The 22,179-nt window shown below is 39.3% G+C and overlaps 1 protein-coding gene across 1 annotated transcript in view; it reads left to right on the plus strand.

The window, feature by feature from the left end:
- Nucleotides 1–22,179, plus strand: part of LOC122795418 (sulfotransferase 6B1-like) — a 460,444-nt gene that overhangs the window by 152,196 nt on the left and 286,069 nt on the right. The window contains exon 4 of the mRNA XM_044063683.1: nucleotides 9,159–9,282. Coding sequence (XP_043919618.1) covers nucleotides 9,159–9,282 — 124 coding nt within the window. The remainder of the gene's footprint in view (nucleotides 1–9,158; nucleotides 9,283–22,179) is intronic.

The following is a 22,179-nucleotide window of genomic DNA, read 5'->3' on the forward strand; positions in this document are numbered from 1 at the left end:
CCGTCTAATAGTAGTGAACTATGTGTCACTGATAGCACTAGTAGAGTTATCCTAACTTTCTCCAGTAATGTGAATGTAGCATGTGATATCGTTAAGAAAAACTGGCCTATGCTTATGACAGACCCTAGTCTAAGTAAAGAATTAGGTCCTTCTCCTAAGTTTGCATTTAAGAATAATAAAACGCTGAAACAACATTTGTGCTTTAGACAGACACCATCTAGAAGGGTATACTCAGAATGTAGAGGTACATATGCATGTAGATCTAGTGCATGTAGGTATATATGGACAATTACATCTATTGTCCATCCTAGATCATCTAGGACTATTGAATTTTATTTTTATGCAGACTGTACCATTAAAAACATAGTCTATTTGGCTAAGCGTGTTCAGTGTGAGGATTTTTATGTTGGAAAGACCAATCGTACCCTAAAGGAGAGAATACTTGAATATATTAATGATATTTGAAATAGGCAACCCAGTAATGCATTAGCAAAGTATGTGGCTGAAAATGGAGATACCCATCACTTTAAGTTTTTAGTACTGAATATAGTTGACTGTGGTTTACGAGAAGGGGACATTTTGAATGAAACTGAATTTGCTGAGTTGTGCTGGATCTTAGATCTGAGAGCTAACATGCACCCAGGTCGTAACAACTCTGAATCCTTAAAACCGGCACTTAAGAAAAGGGGTTTGCATCATTGACTGTTATCATGTGATTTGTTTCTAGTTTTTGACTGGTTGTTTTGTTTTATTTAAATGTTTCTGTTATTGTTGTATATGTATTATGGTCTGAAGAAGCAGGTCTACAGAGAAAGCGCTCACCAGTTTTTAGTCGATTAAATCAGATTTTTACACCTAGTCTTAATGGACGCCTGTTTCTACTTATTTATACTTTTAGATTTTTGTCCCGGTCGTTTTTGCATTCTTGGATTTCTCCTACTGTCTGTTATATCCATCCTGATGTTTTTCTGTGTATTAAAGCATCTAAACAAAATACCCTGCCTGCTTGTAATCAGTGTTAGAGAAGGACGAGAGACATATACTGACTCCAAGATCGCACTAGAGTGGGGAAAAGGGAATATTCCCCCATCCTCACTGTACCATGGTGTCCATGCAACTCTAGTTTCTTCTTCTTTTTAGTTGTTTTTTGGTATTTTAAATTGTTGATCATATGGTCTCGACCGTATGGGTTTCGACAATTTAAAATTTTGACCAGCTGAAAGAGACCCCCATGGGTAAATAGGTAAGGTGTTATACAGATTTCATAAGAGAATTTCCTTCTTCCAGTCTATTCTATCAAGTGTTATCAGCTTGTGGGACTGTTCTGTCACACTTTCTTCAGTTGATAGGTCATGTGTAAATCCCGTGATTTCTAACCTGTCTCAGTTGATTAGGGTGTGTATGACTGTGTCAATACTGTGTCTAGGAACACTGCTACTGCTACTGTTTTGAGGAGATATACCAGGATACATACTCAAAAGTTTTTGGATGAGGTGAAGTCTGAGACTAAACTCTAATGCAGACAAGGATGTTTTGTTAGGCCCTGCATCTACTCAGGTTTCCAAACAGTTTGATGACAAAGGAAAATTAATTCAGGGAGCTACTAATATTTTTCAACCCCCACATTATAAATCTTAAAAACCCTCTACATTTTTTCTTAAAATAAAAAAAAAGACAAAATAAGCATTTCCTGTCACCTGCTGGCAAACAGGGAACAAACAAAACAGACATCAGGAGGGGAAACAGCAAAAATAGTGATCAGAGAAATGGACAGACCATGCCTTCAGAATGATTATGCCAGCATCCCTCTCCCCCTTCCCCTCCTATCCCAACATCTGTAAGTCTGTCCCATAGACTGTCTTTTCAACTCTTCCCTCTGGCAATAGATTTTCTCAGACTTTTGGGTGCTAATACTGGTTCAAGAGGGTTACAATGGGCACTGAATACACTATCTCCTTTCAGCGGAATTCCTTTCCAACCTTTGAATCAAACAGAGTTTTTTTCTCAGATTCTTCAACACATGCTTACCCTAGGAGCCATAGTACTAGTGCCTTTAGACCAAAGGGAAGACTGCTTCTACTCCAGGATATTTCTGGTTTCAAAGAATGAACGTTAGTAAAAGGCCAGTTGTAAATCTTTCCTTTCTCAATCGGTGTATGAACGTACCAAAATTCAAAATGTTGACCTTTCACAGCCTGTTACCAGTCATTCATCTTCTGAATCATTTGGTAACATTAGACCTAAAAGGGGCTTATCACATGTTTCCTTATTTAGTTAGTTTACTGATCTGTGGAGAGTCTTTTGTCAGATGTCAGGAGTCCTTAACATGGGTTTCTTCACTCCTTACCAATCTTGGCTTCCAGATAAATATTCAAAAATCCTTCTTAATTCCATCACACAGGATTGTGCTTTTAGATTGCCTTCTAGATATAAGCTTGAAATGCATTCCTAAAAAGAAAAATGGAAATTTGTATCTGGTAACTTCCTTGTTACTCTACAATCAGTCTGAGATTTCAGCTAGAAAATATCTCAGGATTATAGTGTTTATGGTTTTATATGATTTTCATGGTCACCTATTGCCAGGTTATACATGAAAAAAAATTCTGTGTTTAAAAAATGTGGACTTAATATTCTCATCCTCTGGGATTTTCAGATTCCATTTTTGGGCTTTATCAAGAAAGAACTTCATTGGTGAAGACAATAAGATGTCTTAGTTTTTGCCTGGGGGCAGTTTCTATGAGGGTAAAAGTACAAAGCCTAGGACAGTTCGGAAAAACCAAAGCATATAAATGTCAAAGAGATGTTAGCTTTGATCCATGCTATAGAATCTCTTCATATCCTGTGATATCTGAAACCAGTACAGGAGATTACAGACAATACCACAGTGATGTGGTACATAAACATGGATTATTACCACTGGTTCTCAAACATCTGTGTGAGTTACTATCCTATGGCCTATTTAATCCTTTGGCAAGGGATATTTATCAGTCATTTTAGCATGTCCACCCTTGGCGCCTCCTCTTGATTTCAGACATAACTCAAGCTGTTCTAAAAAGATGTTTTTCTGTTAATACATTATCTCAGCTGTTATTCAGGTGACAATTGGAATCTTTACTTTTTGCTGGGAAAGGTATTACATTTGAACCAGCAATTCTGGCTGCTTTGGGTTCATCTTTTTGGTAGACTAATGAGTTTATTGCTCTGACATCTGCAAGAGAGTATCTAGATAGCAACTGTTCATGGTAGGTTAACCTTTTTGCTTTTCCATGCTTATAGGGTTACCTGTAACAAAAAATACCCCATATATGCCCTTGAATCTAGCTATCTCCCTCATTTTTCAGAATTCAAATGACAGGACAGTTATATACTCTGTTCATGCTTTTGCAACACTGGTATTATCTTGTCAGTACTGAGTCCTTTGGATAAGCTGTACAGCTGTGAAATTCATAGTATTGGATTGGGAAAGGACAAGCTGTGTCAGTTCGTACAGTTTCAGTTGGTTGTTCTTTACTGTATCTTTTCTTGTTATTCCCACAATGGTAAAACATTTCCAGGCAGAATTAAGATTTCTAATAGAGCTTTTTTATGGTATATTGGTAAGGAGTGGACTCTAGAAATATTGTATTACCTCAGCAAGATCTGACCTGGGTGTTCTGTGGAGTTCTACAGCAGCAGAGAGAGAAAAGGGAGACTTTGAGTGGATTAAGTACCTCTGTTTTGCTTTTTATTGCTTATTTTCACTAGCCACACTATTCTGAGCATTTTTTATTAACGTTACAACCTATTTGAACTGTTTTTTGAATTCTGATACTGTCTGCACTTTAACTGATCATTTTTAAGTGTTTTTCAACTGTTGAACTGTTGAGAGCTACACACTCAAGTGCGATAGTCATTTTTCTGTTTTAAAAGTGTTTATTTTACTGTATCTGTTTTAATTTTTGAAAAAAAAAAATTCTCTATCTATACTCATTTCCCACCTTTCTATAACAAATAGAGTCCGGTTTTCAGATTTTACTGAATTCTGGGATGCTTTGTAGTTTCTGTATTGCCCAGACCGTACTAAGATAGAAGGAAACTTCTCTGTTCATCAGTGAGAGTGGTGAGCTTTGAGCAGCCTATCTGTCGCTGGAGAAGTGGTTTCAGCTCAGAATCTGTAGTTTTACTGGCCATTTTGGGCTATTTCTATCCCTTTCATCTTTTTGTTTAAAAACCCATGTTTGCATGGTTTTGCGCATCACACAGTGCGATTTAACTAGGGTTAAACTATTCCCGGTGCCAGAAAGTCTGCTCTTCTAATTTTCCCTTAGAACTAGCCAGTTTTCTAGTTTTAGCACTCAAAACTCTTTCCTTGTGCTCAGCACTTGTTCAAAACTCATTGCAAGCACTAAATAATCTACAAATTACTGCAGCACTCAACTTTTTTCACCTGTTAGTAGGAAAACAGTTTTTAGTACTTAAATTAATAAGCACCTATCTGGACATGTCTAAGGGTCAGCTCGGTATTTTCCCCTGTCCACCTGATGAATCTGGACATCTGGGGGCAATGTAGCAATTGCCTTATGCACACTGTCAACCCTCTCCTCCTGCAACCCAACACTGCAACCTGTGAGAGATGCACTTATATAGCCGAACTGGAAGCCAAGCTCTCTCCAGCCAAGACTGTACTAGACAGTCAAGAGGAGAAGGTAAACACTTCCACCACACCACATTCAACACATAGTCCATCAAAACCTACACTACCTAAACCCACGCATAGTAACACAAAACACACACCTACATTCGCGGAGGCTCTCAATAAAAATCTGCCTAAACAACAGAGACCTCCAAAGCTGAAATGTGAGCAACCACCACCACCCCTCAACACTACCCATATGGCACATAGCCCACAAAATCAGTGTGCCACTCAACCTTAGCCCATAAGGCAAAACAACATACGCAACACACTAGTCATAGGTGACTATAGTCAGGCACACTGATGTACCACTCACCAGGCTAAATAAGGAGAAAGTTACTGTCATCTGCCTGTCGGGTGCCAGGATCCACCACATAATGCATGCACTCAGGTCACTGCACAACAAGTACAAATCTGATTGTTTTATTGCCTATGTTGGTGTGAATGACCTGAGACATATCTCCCTGGACTACATGAAAAGAGACATGGAGGAGCTCTCGGATCATGTAGCCCAGGCAGGTATGACCCTATCCCTGAGTAGCATCCTGCCATCACCCAGAATCATGCCACAATACAAGGATAAAATGATTGCCTTTAACAATTGGCTAAGCTTCTAGTGTCATTCTAAGGGGATCAAGTGTCTGCCTGGGACAACATGATCAACAGACAATGATGCTTTGCCAGAGATGGCCTGCACCTGTCACCCCTAGGATTCCGGATACTGGCTAAGGCTCTTGCCACCCCTATAATGCCTTTTTTAGGCAAGGTTCAAATGGCAAACTCACCACTGTAGCAGGTATAAGCAAGCAAAATCTGATGGTAATGCTACTCAATGCTAGAAGTCTAAACCTCAAAATGCACTCACTCAAGGCACTCCTTAAAATGGAGAACATGGACATTTGTGCAGTGACAGAGACCTGGTTCAAGGCACCAGAGAGCACCCCTGCATTACCAGGCTGTAACTCATACCACACCTTTCAGCCACCTAACCTGGACCAAAACACTAAAGGAGGAGGCGTGTCCATATTCATTAAGGATATCCACACCTCCAGGCTAGTTGCTCAACATAACGCATCCGAAATTATCCAAGTGCAACTAACACTGGGCAAGACTGCAATCCAGGTTGTAACTTAGAACAGATCCCCCCACCATGCCCAAGGATGCCCACTCCACATTTCTTGATATACTGGGTAATATTAGGGTATAGCCCAATACCCTAATAATGGGCAATTTCAACTACCCCACCATCAACTGGGAAAACTACTCACGTACTAACTCATTTGCTCAACGCTTTCTGAAATTCAGAAATTCCAGTACCCTGGATCAGCTTGTCTATATCCCCACCAGGGGCAGCAATATCCTGAACCTGGTCATTACCAATATGTGCAACCGATGTTCCACTCCAGAGGTCAACTTCTCACTGGTCAGATCCGACCACAGGCTAATCACCCTAGACATCAATAACCCGCCCCCATCCCCCATTAAGGAAACCACTGTAAAAAACTTCTCCAAAGCCAACTTCATGGTTCTTAAGACAGAAGTGGCAAGCTTCACGACACCCATACAGATGGAAAATGTAGGTACAACTGCTGAATCCTATACAAATGCACTGTTTAAGCACATACTTGAGTGCATGGATTGTGCCATCCCCAACAGAACCAAGATGCTATCCTCCAAAAAGTGAAGTCAATCTGGTGTTCCCCTGCCATAAGCAAACTCTACAACAGAAGGAAGAAGCTTTTGCAAAAAAGAGTAAAATCCCCTGATTGCAGGAACTCCCTGGTCAGCCTCAGTAAGAAGCTGAGATCCCTCATAAAATCCTCCAAAGCTAGTTACGAAAATAAAATCGCCACTGATTCTAAAGACAGCCACAAAGCATTATACAGCTATGTCAAGAATCTCAATAGCAACACTCGGATCTGCTCTGAGCTACAGCACAGTGACACTAGATATACAGAACCAACTGATATTGCCAACATCCTTGCAGATACATAAGTTCAATGTAAACTTCACCCCCCCCCCAAAGGGCCCATCACTATACCGGAAGAATGCAAAGCCTCTGTAATCACAGCTGCACAAGCAAAGACCACACTCTCCAAAGCCAAGAACACAGCATCCATGGGACCTGACAATATCCTAGACTGCGTTCTGCATGAACTACAGAACAAACTGGCACTCAACCTATGTACTATGTTCAATAATAGCCTCACTTCAGGCTTTGTGCCTACTGAATGGCGCACAGTGACGGTTATCCCACTCTACAAAGGGGGCGCCACCATGGACCCCAGGAACTGCCGCCCCATTAGCCTGGTCTGCAAGGCCATGGAACGTATCATCTTGGAGCTTATAAACAAGGACATCGGTATCCTCCAAACTCTGGACCCACTCAGTTTGGGTTTGTAAAAGGTAGGTCATGTCTCGTAAACCTGAGTGACTTCTTTGAAGCAGTCACCAGAACCGTGGATGAGGGTAAGGTGGTGCACACAGCCTATCTTGACCTTACCGGGGCATTCGACACCATCCCCCACTCTGGAATTATAGATAAACTCACTAGACTGGGCATAAATCCGTATGTCATAAGATGGGTGGCCAACTGGCTCACTGACAAGAACCCACACAGTGAAAGTAGCCGACTCCAAATCCAGCTTCAGACCAGTGACAGTACCACAGGGCTCAGTCCTGGGTCCAGTCCTGTTTGACATCTACTTCTCAGAAGTCCAGGCTAATACAGCAGGTCTTTGGCTAACGAAGTTTGCAGACGACTGCAAACTAGGTGCCATAATGGAATCGCCTAATGATGGGAACATTCTACAAAGGGGCCTCACTGAGACTGATGCTTGGTATCAAAAGTCATGGCCTCAAGAAGTGCATTGTCATCCCCTTTGGGAAAAACACTGTACCCAAGAACTACCACATAGGCAGTAGCCTACTAAACACTGAAAGTGTGGTAAGAGACCTTGGGACACTGGTGGACAGTAGTCTCTCCTTTGATAATCACCACAGTAGTCAGGAAATCCCTCTACGTGGTACACCTCGTCACAAAGGGGTTCACCTCCAAAAAAAAGAGGTCATTGTTTCTCTCTTCTCATCCCTCATCAGACCTATTATAGAGTACAATGCCCCATTTTGCATGTACCTCGCAAGACATCTACAACAACTAGAAAGGCCACAGAAATACCTCACTAAGAGGATTACTGGCCTCAAACAGGTGCCATATGCAGACCATCTCAAAAAACTACAGCTCTACTCCATTGCTTATCACCTACTCAGAGGCGACCTCTGGCTAACATACAAAGCTATGTCAAACCCAGATCTGTTGGACATTCTACACTTAAGAAACCTCAATCCCTCTGAGCCACACACTCCAGGGACCTAAACCTTGCCATCACAATAAACAGAACATGTTGGAGGAATAGATTCCTGTCACAGGGACTTCCCATGCTCTGGAACAGACTACCCATTCATGTCAAGCAAAGCTCCTCATTAGCCTTCTTTAAGAAAAATCTTGACAGTTGGATGGGAAATAGGAAATTCACCCCGGGGATCACTTCTGTGGCTCTGCTAGACAGGAGCGCAGGAAAATAACTTTCTTGGGTGCCGAAAGCCAGGGAACTTTTTTGGCTAGGCTTATATAGGCCCCAGAGCAAATAGCCTAGTACCTACCTATGAATTCTAGAGGCAACTCTATGGTCCCCTGACCATACTTTTACAAAGCATTACAAAATGGATTCCATTTCCAGGTTAAGGACTGTTTTTATCAAGGCCATTCTCCAGGGGTTCCTGGATTCACATTCTTCCACTTTCCAGTTTGGATAAGCTTTGACAGTCAACCCAAATAGCTAAAGGCTACTTGCAGCTGTGAGAATGATAAACACAGTATAATTATGTAAGTTGATTTTACAGCAATGGTAGATGTTCGAATTCCTCACTGGTGCAGTAGCTGCACCTACCCTCCATCTCCCTTTCCGTGTATGCAGTTTTTTGTTTGGGATATAAACTTTATGTTTCTATTATATATTGTTTGTTCAGGATTATGACATTCCTATTCTTATGGACAAGATAGTCCTAAAGAAATTCTGAAGTAATTTTCACTCAGAAAGCTGATTTCCCTCCACAAATTGGCTGTCCAATCAGCACTCAACATGAAGGTGTGGGAGGGACCCAGAGGTTTATGAAGCTGCCCAGTTGTTTCCTGCACTGGATACAACCTAAATAGCCAAAGGCTACTGTAGCAATGAATAAGTACAACTTGCACAAATGTACTTTGTCAACAAGAATATTCTTTTAAGGAGGTTTATTTGAGGTACACCATTACTATTCTAAGTGTTTCTTGATTAAACCCTTCATTAATGACTCACTTAATAAAATATGTTAGATATTTGTATCTGCGTTTATAAAGCTGTGTGTAAATTACTTACAAATCGTCGGTGGCATACCTACTGCATCTTATTATCTAATATATATATTTTTATTTTTCTCTCTTAAGATGCTTGTGGTGTTCAGGAACCCCAAAGATACAGCAGTTTCATACTTCCATTTCTGTAATGGTCTTCCTGTTCTTCCATCATCAACATGGGATGAATTTTTCAACAAGTTCATGGCAGGAGATGGTATATGTTTTTGTTTTTTTCAGTTATAAATATTTATGTCTTACTAACAAGTTATCAGTGTTTTAATTTTATCATTGGTGAATTTCCAGGTAGTTCTTCATTAAACAAAATAGGAAGCAACATAAGCTAAAACTGAAATATGTAATTTATGCTATAAAGTTTGTATGTGTGCATGGGTTAGCATTGTGTTGTACAGTAGCAAACACTTAGAAAGTAAATTTCCTCTATAGAATGTTCCATAAAACTGTAAAGCAGCATTATATTGCAAATGCATTCTGCGCAAACAAGCTTAGAACAGCTAGTGAGCCTCAAGTGGCAGTGCCTACTGATTTAGTAGAATTCATTATTGTGTAAACATTAAAGTTATTAGAAGTTTGTACTGTTTAGCTTAATCTGCCCCAGTAAAGCACCCTTGTTACTCTGCACAAACATGGCACCATTAATAATTGCGTTATAATCTTAAAGAAATAGACACAGCATGAAAGAGGTGTAATTAAGCAATGACACTGGAGGCTAAACTCATGCATACAAGTCCACATCAGGTTGCCGAAACCACATACACAACACCCACCTCACATAGCACACAACACACATATAGACTAACATATGCTGAGGCACTTAAAAGCAATATTCCTAAACAACAAAGATCACTTAGACCAACCACTGTGAAAGCAGTCACCCAGGAAGCCCAAAGGCACTCAGAAAAAACACCACCTAGCACTACACATACTGTCACTGTCAGTGGAGGCCCAAATATTAAGCCTCTAAGACAAGCGAACACAATTCCAAGGACTCTCATTATAGGGGACCCCATTGTAAGATATACTGACACCCCTTTAATCGGGCTGAACAAGGAGATTAGAATTAGTTGCTTACCTGGTGCCAGGTTCCACCAAATCACGTGCACACAAGTCATCACACCACAGGAGCCAGTATGATTCCGTCATAGTCCCATAGTCCGTGTTGATGCAAATAACCTGAGATGTACCTCCTTAGACTGTATAAAGAGAGACATTATGCAGCTTTCATACTATGTGTGTCAGGCTTGTATGAACCTGAAATTGAGCGGCATATTACCATCACTGAGAATGATGCCACAATATGAGCAAAAATGATTGATTTCAACAACTGGCTGTCATTCTGGTACCGTTCTAAGGGGATCCAGTGTTTGTCAGCTTAGAAGGACATGGCCAGTAGACCGTGTAGCTTTGCCAAGGATGGTCTGCACCCTTCCCTCTAGGTTTTCAAATACCAGTTAAGGCTTTGTCTACCCCCATAGTGCCTTTTTTTGAGCTGGTTCCAAATTGATAAACCTACTGACATAACAAAATGAACTCAACAGAACATCAAGGTGTTACTGCTCAATGCCAGGAGCCTAAATAAAAAACTACACTCCCTCCAAGCCCTCCTCACACTCAGGAATATAGATATCTGTGCAGTTACCGAGACATGTTTTAAAGCAGCAGAGAGTACTCTGGCAGTGCAAGGTTTCACTGCCTTCCACCAGTAGCTGCACAGACAAGGGCTAAAGGTGGAGGTGTTTCAATGTACATTAGTAACACGCATACATCTAGGATGATCAAACAAGATGATGTGCTGGAAGTTCTCCACTTGCAGATCACCATACACAAAATCCCATACCCTATCCTAGGCAGCTCTAGGTCACCCTCCATGCCCCAAAAAGCTCACAATGCATACTTAGACCTACTGGAGACATTTGTCATCAAACCTATTAACATTCTACTCATGGGAGACTTTAATTAACTCTGTATAGATTGGGAATCCTTCACAGCCTCAAGTCTACAGGCACAGAGATTCCTGGATTTCGTAAATACAAACACCCTTGACCAATTAGTGAGTACTCCCAATAGAGACTCCAACATAATAGACATCATGCTTACAAATATTGGAAAATGCTGTACTCCTCCCCACCGTGTCTCATCTTCTCTGGTAAGGTCTGACCATAAAGCTGTCTCTTTTGAAATCAAAATCAATTCAGTAATCCCATTAAAACTAGTAAGAGTTAGGAACTATTCCAAGGCAAATTACCTGTTAATAAGTGATGGTTTGTCAAAAATCAATGCCTCTCCAAACCCCGACAACACAGCAGCGTACGCTGAATTGCTCTCAGAAACTCTGTACAGCCGTATCAGTAGCTGCATAGAGGCTGCTGTACCTATTAAAAGTAAAGCCAGGACTAGCCCCAGAAACAAACCACTCTGGTGGCATCCCAAATTAAACAGGATATACTACAAAAGGGATAAAATATGGCAAAAATCAGGAAGGGTAATTCCCATAAAGATAAAAACTCTCTCACCAAAGTAAATAGGCAACTAAGAGGGCTTATAAGATCAAGCAAAGCCAACTATGAGGTTAAGATATCCTCCCAGGTAAAGGATAAAGCCTTTTACAGCTATGTCAGAAACATCAAGGGCAGAACACAGCAATGTGCTGGATAGGTGGTTAATGGTGCCACATTCACCGAGCCTAGCAATATAGAGAACCTGTTAGTGGACAAATTCAGTTCCAGTTTCACCCCCAACCATCCCCCAATAATACCTTCAAACATAACCCCTCCAACTATAACAAGGAAGCATATACTGGCTGCACTCACTATAGCCAAGAACACAACTTCAGTGGGCCCAGTAACATCCCAGGATGCCTCCTGAATAGTCTAAAGTACAACTTATTAGGACCCCTGGTATCATTATTTAACTATAGTCTTAAAACAGGCATTGTGCCATGTGGATGGAGGACTGCAATGGTCATCCCCCTTCATAAGGGAGGACCTTCAACAGATCCTGGAAACTACAGACCCATTAGTCTGATTAGTTTTATTTGCAAAGCCATGGAGAGAATTATCATGGAAATTATTAACAAAGGCATAGAAGATATCTAGACACTGGATCCATCCCAGTTTGGCTTTGTCAAAGGAAGGTCATGCTTACTGAATCTGGTGGACATCATTGGAAAAGTCACTAAGGCGATGGATGAGGGGAAAACGGTGTATCCTGCTTACCTAGATCTGGCTAAGGTATTTAATACAATACCCCACATGAGAATTGTCAACAAACTTACAGATCTAGGTATAAACTCCTTTATAACATGCTACATAGCTAGCTGGCTCACTGATAGGACCCACAACATTAGTATGTATGAAGTCACCTCCGCAAAGAGACTGATCACCAGTGGAATCTCCAAGGGCTCTGTGCTAGGCCCACTCCTCTTTAGCGTCTACTTCTCAGATGTCAAAACTAATGTCATAGGCATCTGGCTAACTAGGTTTGCAGATGATTGCAAACTGAGAGCAGTCACTGAATTCCCCCAAGATAAGAACACCCTTCAGGAAGGTCTAATACAGAAAATGTTTGGTGCCAAAGCTGTGGCTTAAAGCTCAATATCAGGAAATGCATTAAAATACCTTTTGGGAAGTCTGCCACCCTAGGTAACTATGCCATTAATAAAACACCCTTAAAAGTTGATTCCCTGGTCAAGGATCTGGAAACTTATATAAATAGTAACCTAGCCTTCGGCCAACATGTGTCCAATGTAGATAATTAAGAGCATGGCATCTAGGTCCAGAAAGGTGATCATACCACTGCGCTCAGCCCTAATCAGGTCCATCATACAGTGTAATGCCCCCTTCAGTAAGTCTCTGACCAGGCACTTGCAGAAACTGGAAAGTCCATAAAGGTTCTTTACAAAAAATATATAGTCAGTAAACACAATGTCCTATGCCGATTGCCTCAAAGCCTTCTCTCTTTACTTAGTATCATACAGACTTCTGAGAGGTGATCTTTGCTTGGCATACAAGGCATCACTGGACTCTGTTTTAATTAGTCTTTTAGACATCTGCAAAACAAGCAGCATCAGAACTACTAGATTAAAAGATCTAAATGTTGCTTGCAACATCAATAGGGCATGTTGGAGAGGCAGATATGTTTCTCGGAGAATTCCAGTTCTCTGGAACAGTCTGCTCACCCATGTGAAGCAGAGTTCCTCCCTATCCCTACTTAAGCACAGCATGTACCAGTGGATGGGTAATCGGAAATTCTCCCCTGGTCTAGCTCCTATGTCTCTGATGGACAGAGGCAGACAGTAAATTACCCCTTGTATATCAAATATAAATCAAATTTGTGGGTCACATTTGGGTTACATGGCTACCTTCTTAAGGGCCCTAGTAGTTGTATACACCTGTGAAGCTAGGAGCAATGAAGAAATATAAAAATATGATCAGTTTTTACTGCAGTGCTTTCTACATCCCTTATCCTCAAATGCCTGTTTTTGTTATGATTTTGTCAAGATGCACTAAATGAGGATTTCATAACCTGAGCCATTGGTGCCATTATCCTACTGGTCTATGGTTCTGTAGTGTGCCCAGATATCTTGTTAGATCCAGTGACATCCTAAAACAGAGTCAAGAACTGGCAACAGTGATATCTTTCCCCTTCCAAATTGAGATGCTTTTGTTTGTACTGTAACTCCACAGTACCACAGTAGTGCCTTCTTGTGTAAAATTTTCATAAACTGGGCAAAAACATTATAATCTGTGGCACTTATCAGAGCAGTGAACCCAACAGAAATAAAATGTGTAGCTAGGTAAATAATAAAAGTTATCTTTCAGAAGGCAAATAAATTACAGTAATTGAGTGATTGTGCTGCCTGTATTCTTAATGAATTGCCAAATGTGCTTCTTGAGACCTTCTCTCAAAGTTTTTTTTAATACATTTATTAAGTTATCACTTAAAACATAGGCAAGCATGCATTAACAGAAAGGAATAAAATTTTTCCATTTACATACATTATACATCACATATATTTTCTTTCCTTGTAACTATCATATGTTGTCATTACATAAATTGCTGAATTCCTGCATTTCCTTAAACCTCACTCATCCTTCTCCTCCAAAACATTATTCTGCATATACTGTTCCCATAGTTTCCATTTATTTCTATGTAATTTGCTCCATCCTTTTTCTAGTTCATCTCTCTCTTTTATAATATTCAGTAAGTGAAATACAGTTTATTTAAACTGTGATTTCCATTTTCTAGTAGTTGCTTTTTTGGCAGCCAACAGAATTAAAATGAATAAGGCCTTACTATGTCTAGCCAGTTTCAAATCCTGTGTCACAGTTCAAAAGAAGCATTTCCTTAGTTACAGTCATTTGCTCGCCCAATATTTTTGACAGAGTACTCTGTAGGGAAATTTTTTAAATCTGTCACTGCCAAAACATATGTTCCCAGTTACCTCTTTCTTCCTCTTCATACCTCAAATATTTGCAATTTATCTGAGGAAAAATTCATTTAGGTCTGCTTGGGGTATAATAAATACCTATGCAAACACTTCCAAGCAAAGATCCTAAACCTTCTGAACATTGTTGCATATTTGGGAGCCATACGTATGTCCTCTCATTGTTCACTTGTAAATTGCTTTTCTAGTCTTTCTTCTCAATCTTTTCTAACCTCCTCTGATTGATTCTTATAGTTTTGCAATATTTTATATGCCCTACTAATTATTCCTTTTTTAACAGCAGCTTCTGTTCTAGATGCAACTAAAAACTCTAACAGAGGTCTTTCACTTAAGATTCCCCTATCCCTTTCTCTTTGCCTATGCTCTGATATCAATCCCAGGCTAGGGAAGGCAGTCTCTTGCCTGCAGTCCAAACATCTTCTTCGCCTCATCCCACTCTACTTCCTTTCCATGTCTAGTTATTTGCTTCCAATACTTTGGCTCCTTTGCCAGTTTTCTCCAGTAAATTCCAGCTCTCTCTTGCCTATTATTTGTACCCCTACTCACAATTATTCCTAATAGCAAAATCTCTGTTCTCAGTTCTCACATTAGCTTAGTTCTTAGAATACTTTCTGTTACTTTATGAATATAATATTCTATATGATTGTTATTATCGTCCTTGAGAATCTACATCCAAAATCCCACTCTGTCTTCATTTCTTGAACTTCCACATTGCTTCATCATCATCTCTTTCCATTTTGAATTATAACCTTCTACTTGTGTATACAACCTTTAACTGTGTAGCTGTAAAATATCCCTTCAAATCAGGTAATACTAATCTGCCTTGCTCTTTTAAAAGATCAGTTTATCCCACTTAACTCTTGTCCTGTTCTCTCCCAGATAAACTCCTTCACTTTATTAATTACTTTCCATAATTTCTCCTCTGATTGATAATATGTCTGACCTGTATATAAAGCTAAAGGGTCTAATATAGACATGTCCAACCTGCGGCCCACGGACCGCATGCGGCCCTCAGAGCTCTTCAATGCGGCCCTCAACCTCTAACTGCAACATCAATGTACGCATGCCACAAAACACTTTTTTTTGTTTTGTGTTTTTTGCTCCCATGACCTGTAACGCTAATGTCGGTGTGTGCATGCGCCAAAGCACCCTTCTAGTTTTGTTTTTGAGCCAAAAAAGGGTCAGTGTGTTTATGCTATTATTTTGCGCCGAACAAACAGTGTGTGTGTGTTCTCGCTGAAAAGGGACTCATGTATGGATTTGCCGCTGTTGCCTTTGAAAGGGACAGCAATTACCTGTGTTAATAGGTAAGTATGGAGTGAGTGAGTGCATGCATGAAAGCAGAATTGTGTGTGTGAAAGTAGAAGAGTGTGTGTGTGTGTGTGTGTGTGTGTGTGTGTGTGTGTGTGTGTGTGTGTGTGTGTGTGCATGACAGAGAGAGACGCATGCACAAAGAGGCTAACAATGATCAGTCTACCTACTGAACACAAACAAGTTAGCTCACAAATATATCGTACATTAAAAGTACACTTTCATTAAATTGCGGCTTTCCTCACAATGGAGAGTGTTGTATTGAACATGAACTCATACCTCTTAACTGTATGGATTTTCAAACAATGTCTGGATTTTTGCCTCATCTTCCAATATGTCTCTTTTGCTTAGGAAATAAAAGTAGTCATCCAATGTAATGCCGTTCCAGGGAGTAAGAATGAGACAGCAGCCTAGGGTTAATGGGTCAGTAGTGGACTGACTATGTGGGACTGTAGCATATAAAGTTGTATTGTTTTTTCAGACAAACAAAAAAACACCTAGTACTGTTTTTTCATTGGTGGGTTCTAAGCAGTAGTAGATTGGACAACAGTAAGCATAGCTTTGGCGGATCATCAATACTGGCAAATCAAGTGGGTACAATGTTGTTTTTTAAATGTTGGGGATTTTAGTGTGTATGTGTGTGCTTATGTGTTGGGAGTGCTGCAACAGTAGATGATTATTAAAGACAGAGACTTACGGACTGTGGAGAATGTTTCTTTGTTTCAAAACCTAACACTTGGGTACGCATGCCAGAAGTAGATTTTTTAAGACATAGCTTATTGACATTTACAGTGGATGGATATCTACATTTAATGGAAAATGCATTAGCGTGGGCCTGTGGGGTACTGAAGGATGCCAAGTCTACCACTGCCATTGTCTTGTAAAGTGACCTGGAAATGGATATTGAGATGTTACTGAAAAATTATAGTAAGTGGGCTTAGAAATATAGTTTAATTAAACAAAGTGTACTTTCAATTTACAGGCCATAATTTAATTTATTTCAGGTAGTCCAGATACTGGTAGATTGTATGCCATTAGACGTAATAGTTTCAGTGAAAGCTCTATGGTTGCTTGCAGGTAGGAAGTTGCAGGATGTTGATGCAATGTGTTTTATTTATTATTTTTAATGCATTGTAATGCAAATAAAACAAATTGCATCAACATCCTGCAACTTCCTACATGCAAGCAACCACAGAGCTTTCACTGAAACTAGGGCTGCTTGTTTCAATTAAGTCTAATGGTATGCAATCTACCAGTATCTGAAATAAATTAAATTATGGCCTGTAAATGCATTTGTCATTTCACTGCAGTGGTGGTGCTGCGGTAGCGTTGTTGCCTCACAGTTAGACGTTGCCTGTTCGATTCTCAGAGCGTCTTCTGTGTAGCGACATGCATGAATGGGTGTTCCTTCATTGAAGGTTGTGCTTTAGGCCCGAAAAGTCAGTACATAAAAATCTACTGCCAATCATTAGCGGACCGTAGTTCCGCTGTGGCGACCCCTAACCGGGAAAAGCCAAAAGACACAAACAAATGCATTTGTCATTTCAAAGCATGGTTTTCTTTGATGCAAAAGAAGGCAGGACTGAATGAGCCATATAATGTTTAACTGACAATAATGGGATAGAAAGATTATAAGTGATGTATAATGTTTGCAGCTACAGTTGTTTCAATGTTGTCTGTGATGCATAACTATTTTTGGGCCTGTGTCCCACTTTTATTTTTCGCTTTGTTCAGATTTCTTGCTCTAAGGTTGAGAGGTATGGTTCCATACTAAATCAGAAGTTGTATTTACCTTGGAAGACTTTCCGGCATAATTATGAAAAACAGAGCCTTTTTAATATCTCTGCTTATTTCCAATATAAACTGCCATGTAACCTTGCAAATAACCTTCTTATTAAGCTACTTTACTTCTTTTGGAATTGACAGGTATGATTCATCTGTTCCAACATAAGCATAGAGTGTTAATGTGACTTTGATTTCTTGCAGCACTCTGTGGTTTACATAATCACAATAACTTTTCTGTGTTTCTGGGTGTGTAATCAATTTAACAGTTTTAAAGATGTTTTCCAAAAATAAATAAATATATAATAAATAAATATTCCTCTCTACTCTTTGAGCTATTGACAAAGTCTGGGAATTTTTTTTTTTCAAAAGTGAAGGTCAGCATTACAGTTCAGTAAACTGTCAGTCTGTGAGTAACTTCTGCACAAATTAAAATGTCTGAATGTCAAATGGCTTTAGATTGGAGGGAAGTTTATTTTTATTTATTTTATTTTATTTTACATTTGTTTACTGGGAAAGTCCGACTGGACACAGGTCCATTTTCAACAGAGGCCCGGGGAGAAAAGCTCCAAAAATAACACAAAACAATATACTACAATGCATGAGAGAGAGAGCAAATTATGGATGTAGTACTCATACAATATGGCAGAGATTACATCTCGTAACAGTGAGAATCATTGAGGTACAGAATAAACTTAGCAGCAAGGCAAATATCAATGAGTTAAGTTTTTAGGAGAAAGCTGTTTGTACATAGCTGAAGCTCTGAAACAATCTTTTGGTATGGATTAACTTGGGGATTGACACAAGTTATATGTTTACACCAGTATGTAGCATTATAGTTTATGGTTTTCTTATTGATTTACCTTTTGTCGAGCAGTTGTTTGTTGATTTATTGATGGTCCTTTGGGTGGTGGGAAATTACATGGATGAATTCATCTCTCTTATGATTTTTTTTCAGATATTTTGACTTCCAGACAATTTCATTCAGTGAGTGGGTGTCATGTGATTACTGAGGTTGCACATTTTACAAGTAGGGGCTTTGTGTGTGTGTGTGTGTGTGTGTGTGTGTGTGTGTGTGTGTGTGTGTGTGTGTGTGTGTGTGTGTGTAAGAGAGAGAGATTTAATATGTATACTGAATATAATTTTGCAAATGGAATTCTTAGTTAAACATGCCCCTCTTCTTGGGCAACTAGACTTGAGTAACCAATGTTAGATCTTAGCCATCCAGCTGGGAAAGGTTAGTAAGCGGATTTTCCATCTGGTTTGATGAAGGCTATGCTACTTACCCAAGGATTACATTTATGGCTAGCCATCCAGCCATCATGTTGCTGAACTACATTGTTTGATAATGAGAGGAGCTTTTTACAGAAGTTGAAGGTTTTTGTGTCAAGAACCTGTCCATAAAAAATGGCTTGTTTATGTTGCAGTGAAGGCTGTGGTCTTTGTAGTGAGCGTTTTAAGTATAACCAGTATTTCTGAGGTAGAGGAAGTCTCTTAAGGCAGGATCTTTCTTAGCCTGGAAAGCAAGCCAATGATGAAATATATAGGGGCCAGTGAGAGACAGAGAAAAGCAAGAAGCTTTTTGGTCTGTTTGGATAACTAAGTGAACTTAGTCCTTTGACCTTTTTTGTCAGAAATGGTTGTAGTCTTTCTTTTGGCAGAGTGTTTTGCTGAGGCACATGCCAAAAGGGGCACTGCACTCAATAATGGCTCTTGTTAAGGAAGAATACAGGGATGTTATGACCTCCTTGTCCCTGGATGAGATACCCTTACTAATGAAGTGGGCCATGTAAAAAGCTTTCCTTACAACGGAGACAACATGGTGGTCAAAAGTCAGGTTTATATCGACCAGGGTGCCCAAGTACCATACGACTTGTTGGGGCTTACAACATTGTTATTAATGTGATAATTTGTGGGGACATCACTCTCCTCAAAGGGGATGATGATGCATGTTTTGGCATTTAGCTTGAGGCCATATTTCTGGCACCAGTTATTTGTTTTTGTGAGACCTTCTTGTAGCTTATTCAGAATTGTTTTATTAAGTCAGTAATGTGAATTCTTTACTTTATTGCAGATTTGTTGGGTTATTTTTGTGGATTATAGTATTGTAGGACTGCTGATGTTGACATTTTACGTAGTTGGACTGCTGGAATGGTTTTCCCAGTGAGAAATGCTAGTGCTATATTGAATATCTGTTTATTTGTAAAAAAAAATATTAGGCATTTATTACATTTATTCGTTGTTCAAATGCACCTATAGTGCAGCCAGGAGGTCGACTGTGGTCTTCCGGAGCAACGAAAGAGTTAACTGTATGATATATTTTATATGCGGCCGCAAGAGCATTTCTGTTCACTCAATGTAGCCCCAGCAAGCCAAAAGGTTGGACACCCCCATTTACTATCCATATCCATAAACAAGAGCTTCCAATGTTTTAGTTTTTGTATTATCTTTTGTTTAGTCTCTTCCCACATATCCTTAGCTGCCATAACAGAAACATTTTTAATCTATACTTCATCTTATCATAGCTCCATAAATATGGAAATTTCTGAACCAATTCATGTGTGGGTACTTAATTTACAGCTACAGCCTTTCTTTAAGGATTTGAAAGTATCTCAGTATGTTCTACAGCACTGATCATGCACCAGTAACAGCTAAGAAAAAATTGCAGGGTAGTAAAGTAAAAATTAGACACTAGCTCTTCCCCACCTACATGTTAAAAAGAGAGGAATTTAAGGAATGGGTAGTGGACATTACTCTTGCGTTATTAGGTAAGACAGAAATTTCTTCAGAAAGTATAGGCTAGTGAGTGGGATAAAATGAAAGTAGAATTTAGCATAGGGTAGAAATAAAAGAAAAAGAGATATGGTTAAGTAAAGTTACAATAATTATTTAGAGGAGCTGATGAAGGTTAAAGTACTGCAGAATAAGGGAAATCCCATACAAAACAAAAATGCAGAAATATAAAAATAAGAGAGTATCTGAATAATATGGATGAGTTTTGAAAGATCGCTGTTAAGAAACTGTTTTTTGATAATGACTCCGGAGCAGAAAAAAAATTTTGCACAGTGTCGTAGACAACAGAAAGTAAGAGGGGTTGTTGACAAGCATAGGAAGCCTATAACAAGACAAATAACCAGAAATCCTTTAGATATATTAGAGATATTTCAGAAATTGTAGAGAAATGTGGCAATCAAGATAAAACACGAATGGAAATATTTATGAAAGACCTAAGGTATGCCAAGGTTAGAGGTAGATCAGGCTCATCAATTAACAGTTAAGATAGGAGGAGATAAAATAAAAACAATGAAATGTAATCAGTCTGCAGGAAAGTCTCCAGAAATAGATGGAATTCCTGTGGAATTTTGGAAGCTAGTAGCAAAAGTGATAAATATCTGGAAGGTTTTGTTTAACAGTGTTTTAAAAGGAGGAGAAGCACCAACATCCTGTAAGAAAGGTGTGGTGACAAGAATACCTAAAGACGATAAAGACCCATCATGCCCAGGTTCATATAGACCCATTTAAATTTTAAAATGTGATTATAAAGTGTTTATGTCTATAATAGTTAAGAGAATGGCAAAAATGTTGTCAAAAGTGAGAGATATGGGTCAATGTGGTTTGGTGGACAGGAGGCAAACATTTGACAACGTTAATAGAACAATGCTGATCAGAAGGAAGCAAAATGAGAAAAATTACCAGTGTTGTTGGTGGGTCTTGATGCAGAGAAAGCATTTGTCAAAGTAAGCTAGGATTTTATGAGTAGGGCAATTCTGGTCAAGTTCATACAATTTAATTCACATCTTCTATACCAAATATATTAATAAATTTCTTCAGAAATCTACGCCCTTCTGTTATGTTTTTTGTTCTAGGTCTCCCTGATACATCCTCACAGTTGCAAATCAAGTTCCAACCCCCCCCCCTCCCAATAAGTATTTTTTCCCTGCTGAAAGTTGATTGTTAATATGGAACTTAAGAACATTTTGGGAGAAATAGTTTTTGGTGGAATATAAATGCATGCCAACATAATCCTCCTCCCTTGCTAATAGCCCCTCAATACCACAAATCTACCAACTTTTGTCCTTTTTCCCTATTTGATCACTACTGGAGCCCTTCTAGCAATTAATATAATTAATCCCCTTTTCCTTTGTCCCTTATATTCTGCTGAATATCCATCCTGAAAAAATTTCTTTGTTAAATTCACATGCTCATTTCTTTCCAAATGTTTCTCCTGCAGCACTGCTATTTGTAGTCTGCATTTCTTAATATAATTCAATAGTCTTTCATTTTTGACTATACCTGTGAGTCCATTTATGTTCCACATTAATATCAATAAAGCAGCTATTATGATAACAAGCTGTTGTTCTCACCTAATATATGTCAGTTTTTTAAATGTGTATTTCCAACTTTTGTGTTAAAAGCACATGACCATGAAAAGAGAGTGCAAATCCTCGGCCAAAAGCAAACTCAAAATAGCAAAACTAATGAGGCACCAGCCCAGTCATTCATATCATAATGATAATAATGCAGTGTACAGGCATAGGTTAAATTGGGCAAGCA

Source organism: Protopterus annectens, chromosome 1.part0 (genome assembly GCF_019279795.1).
Source record: "Protopterus annectens isolate FY-2018-M chromosome 1.part0, PAN1.0, whole genome shotgun sequence".
In the NCBI taxonomy this organism is placed as follows: Eukaryota; Metazoa; Chordata; order Ceratodontiformes; family Protopteridae; genus Protopterus; species Protopterus annectens.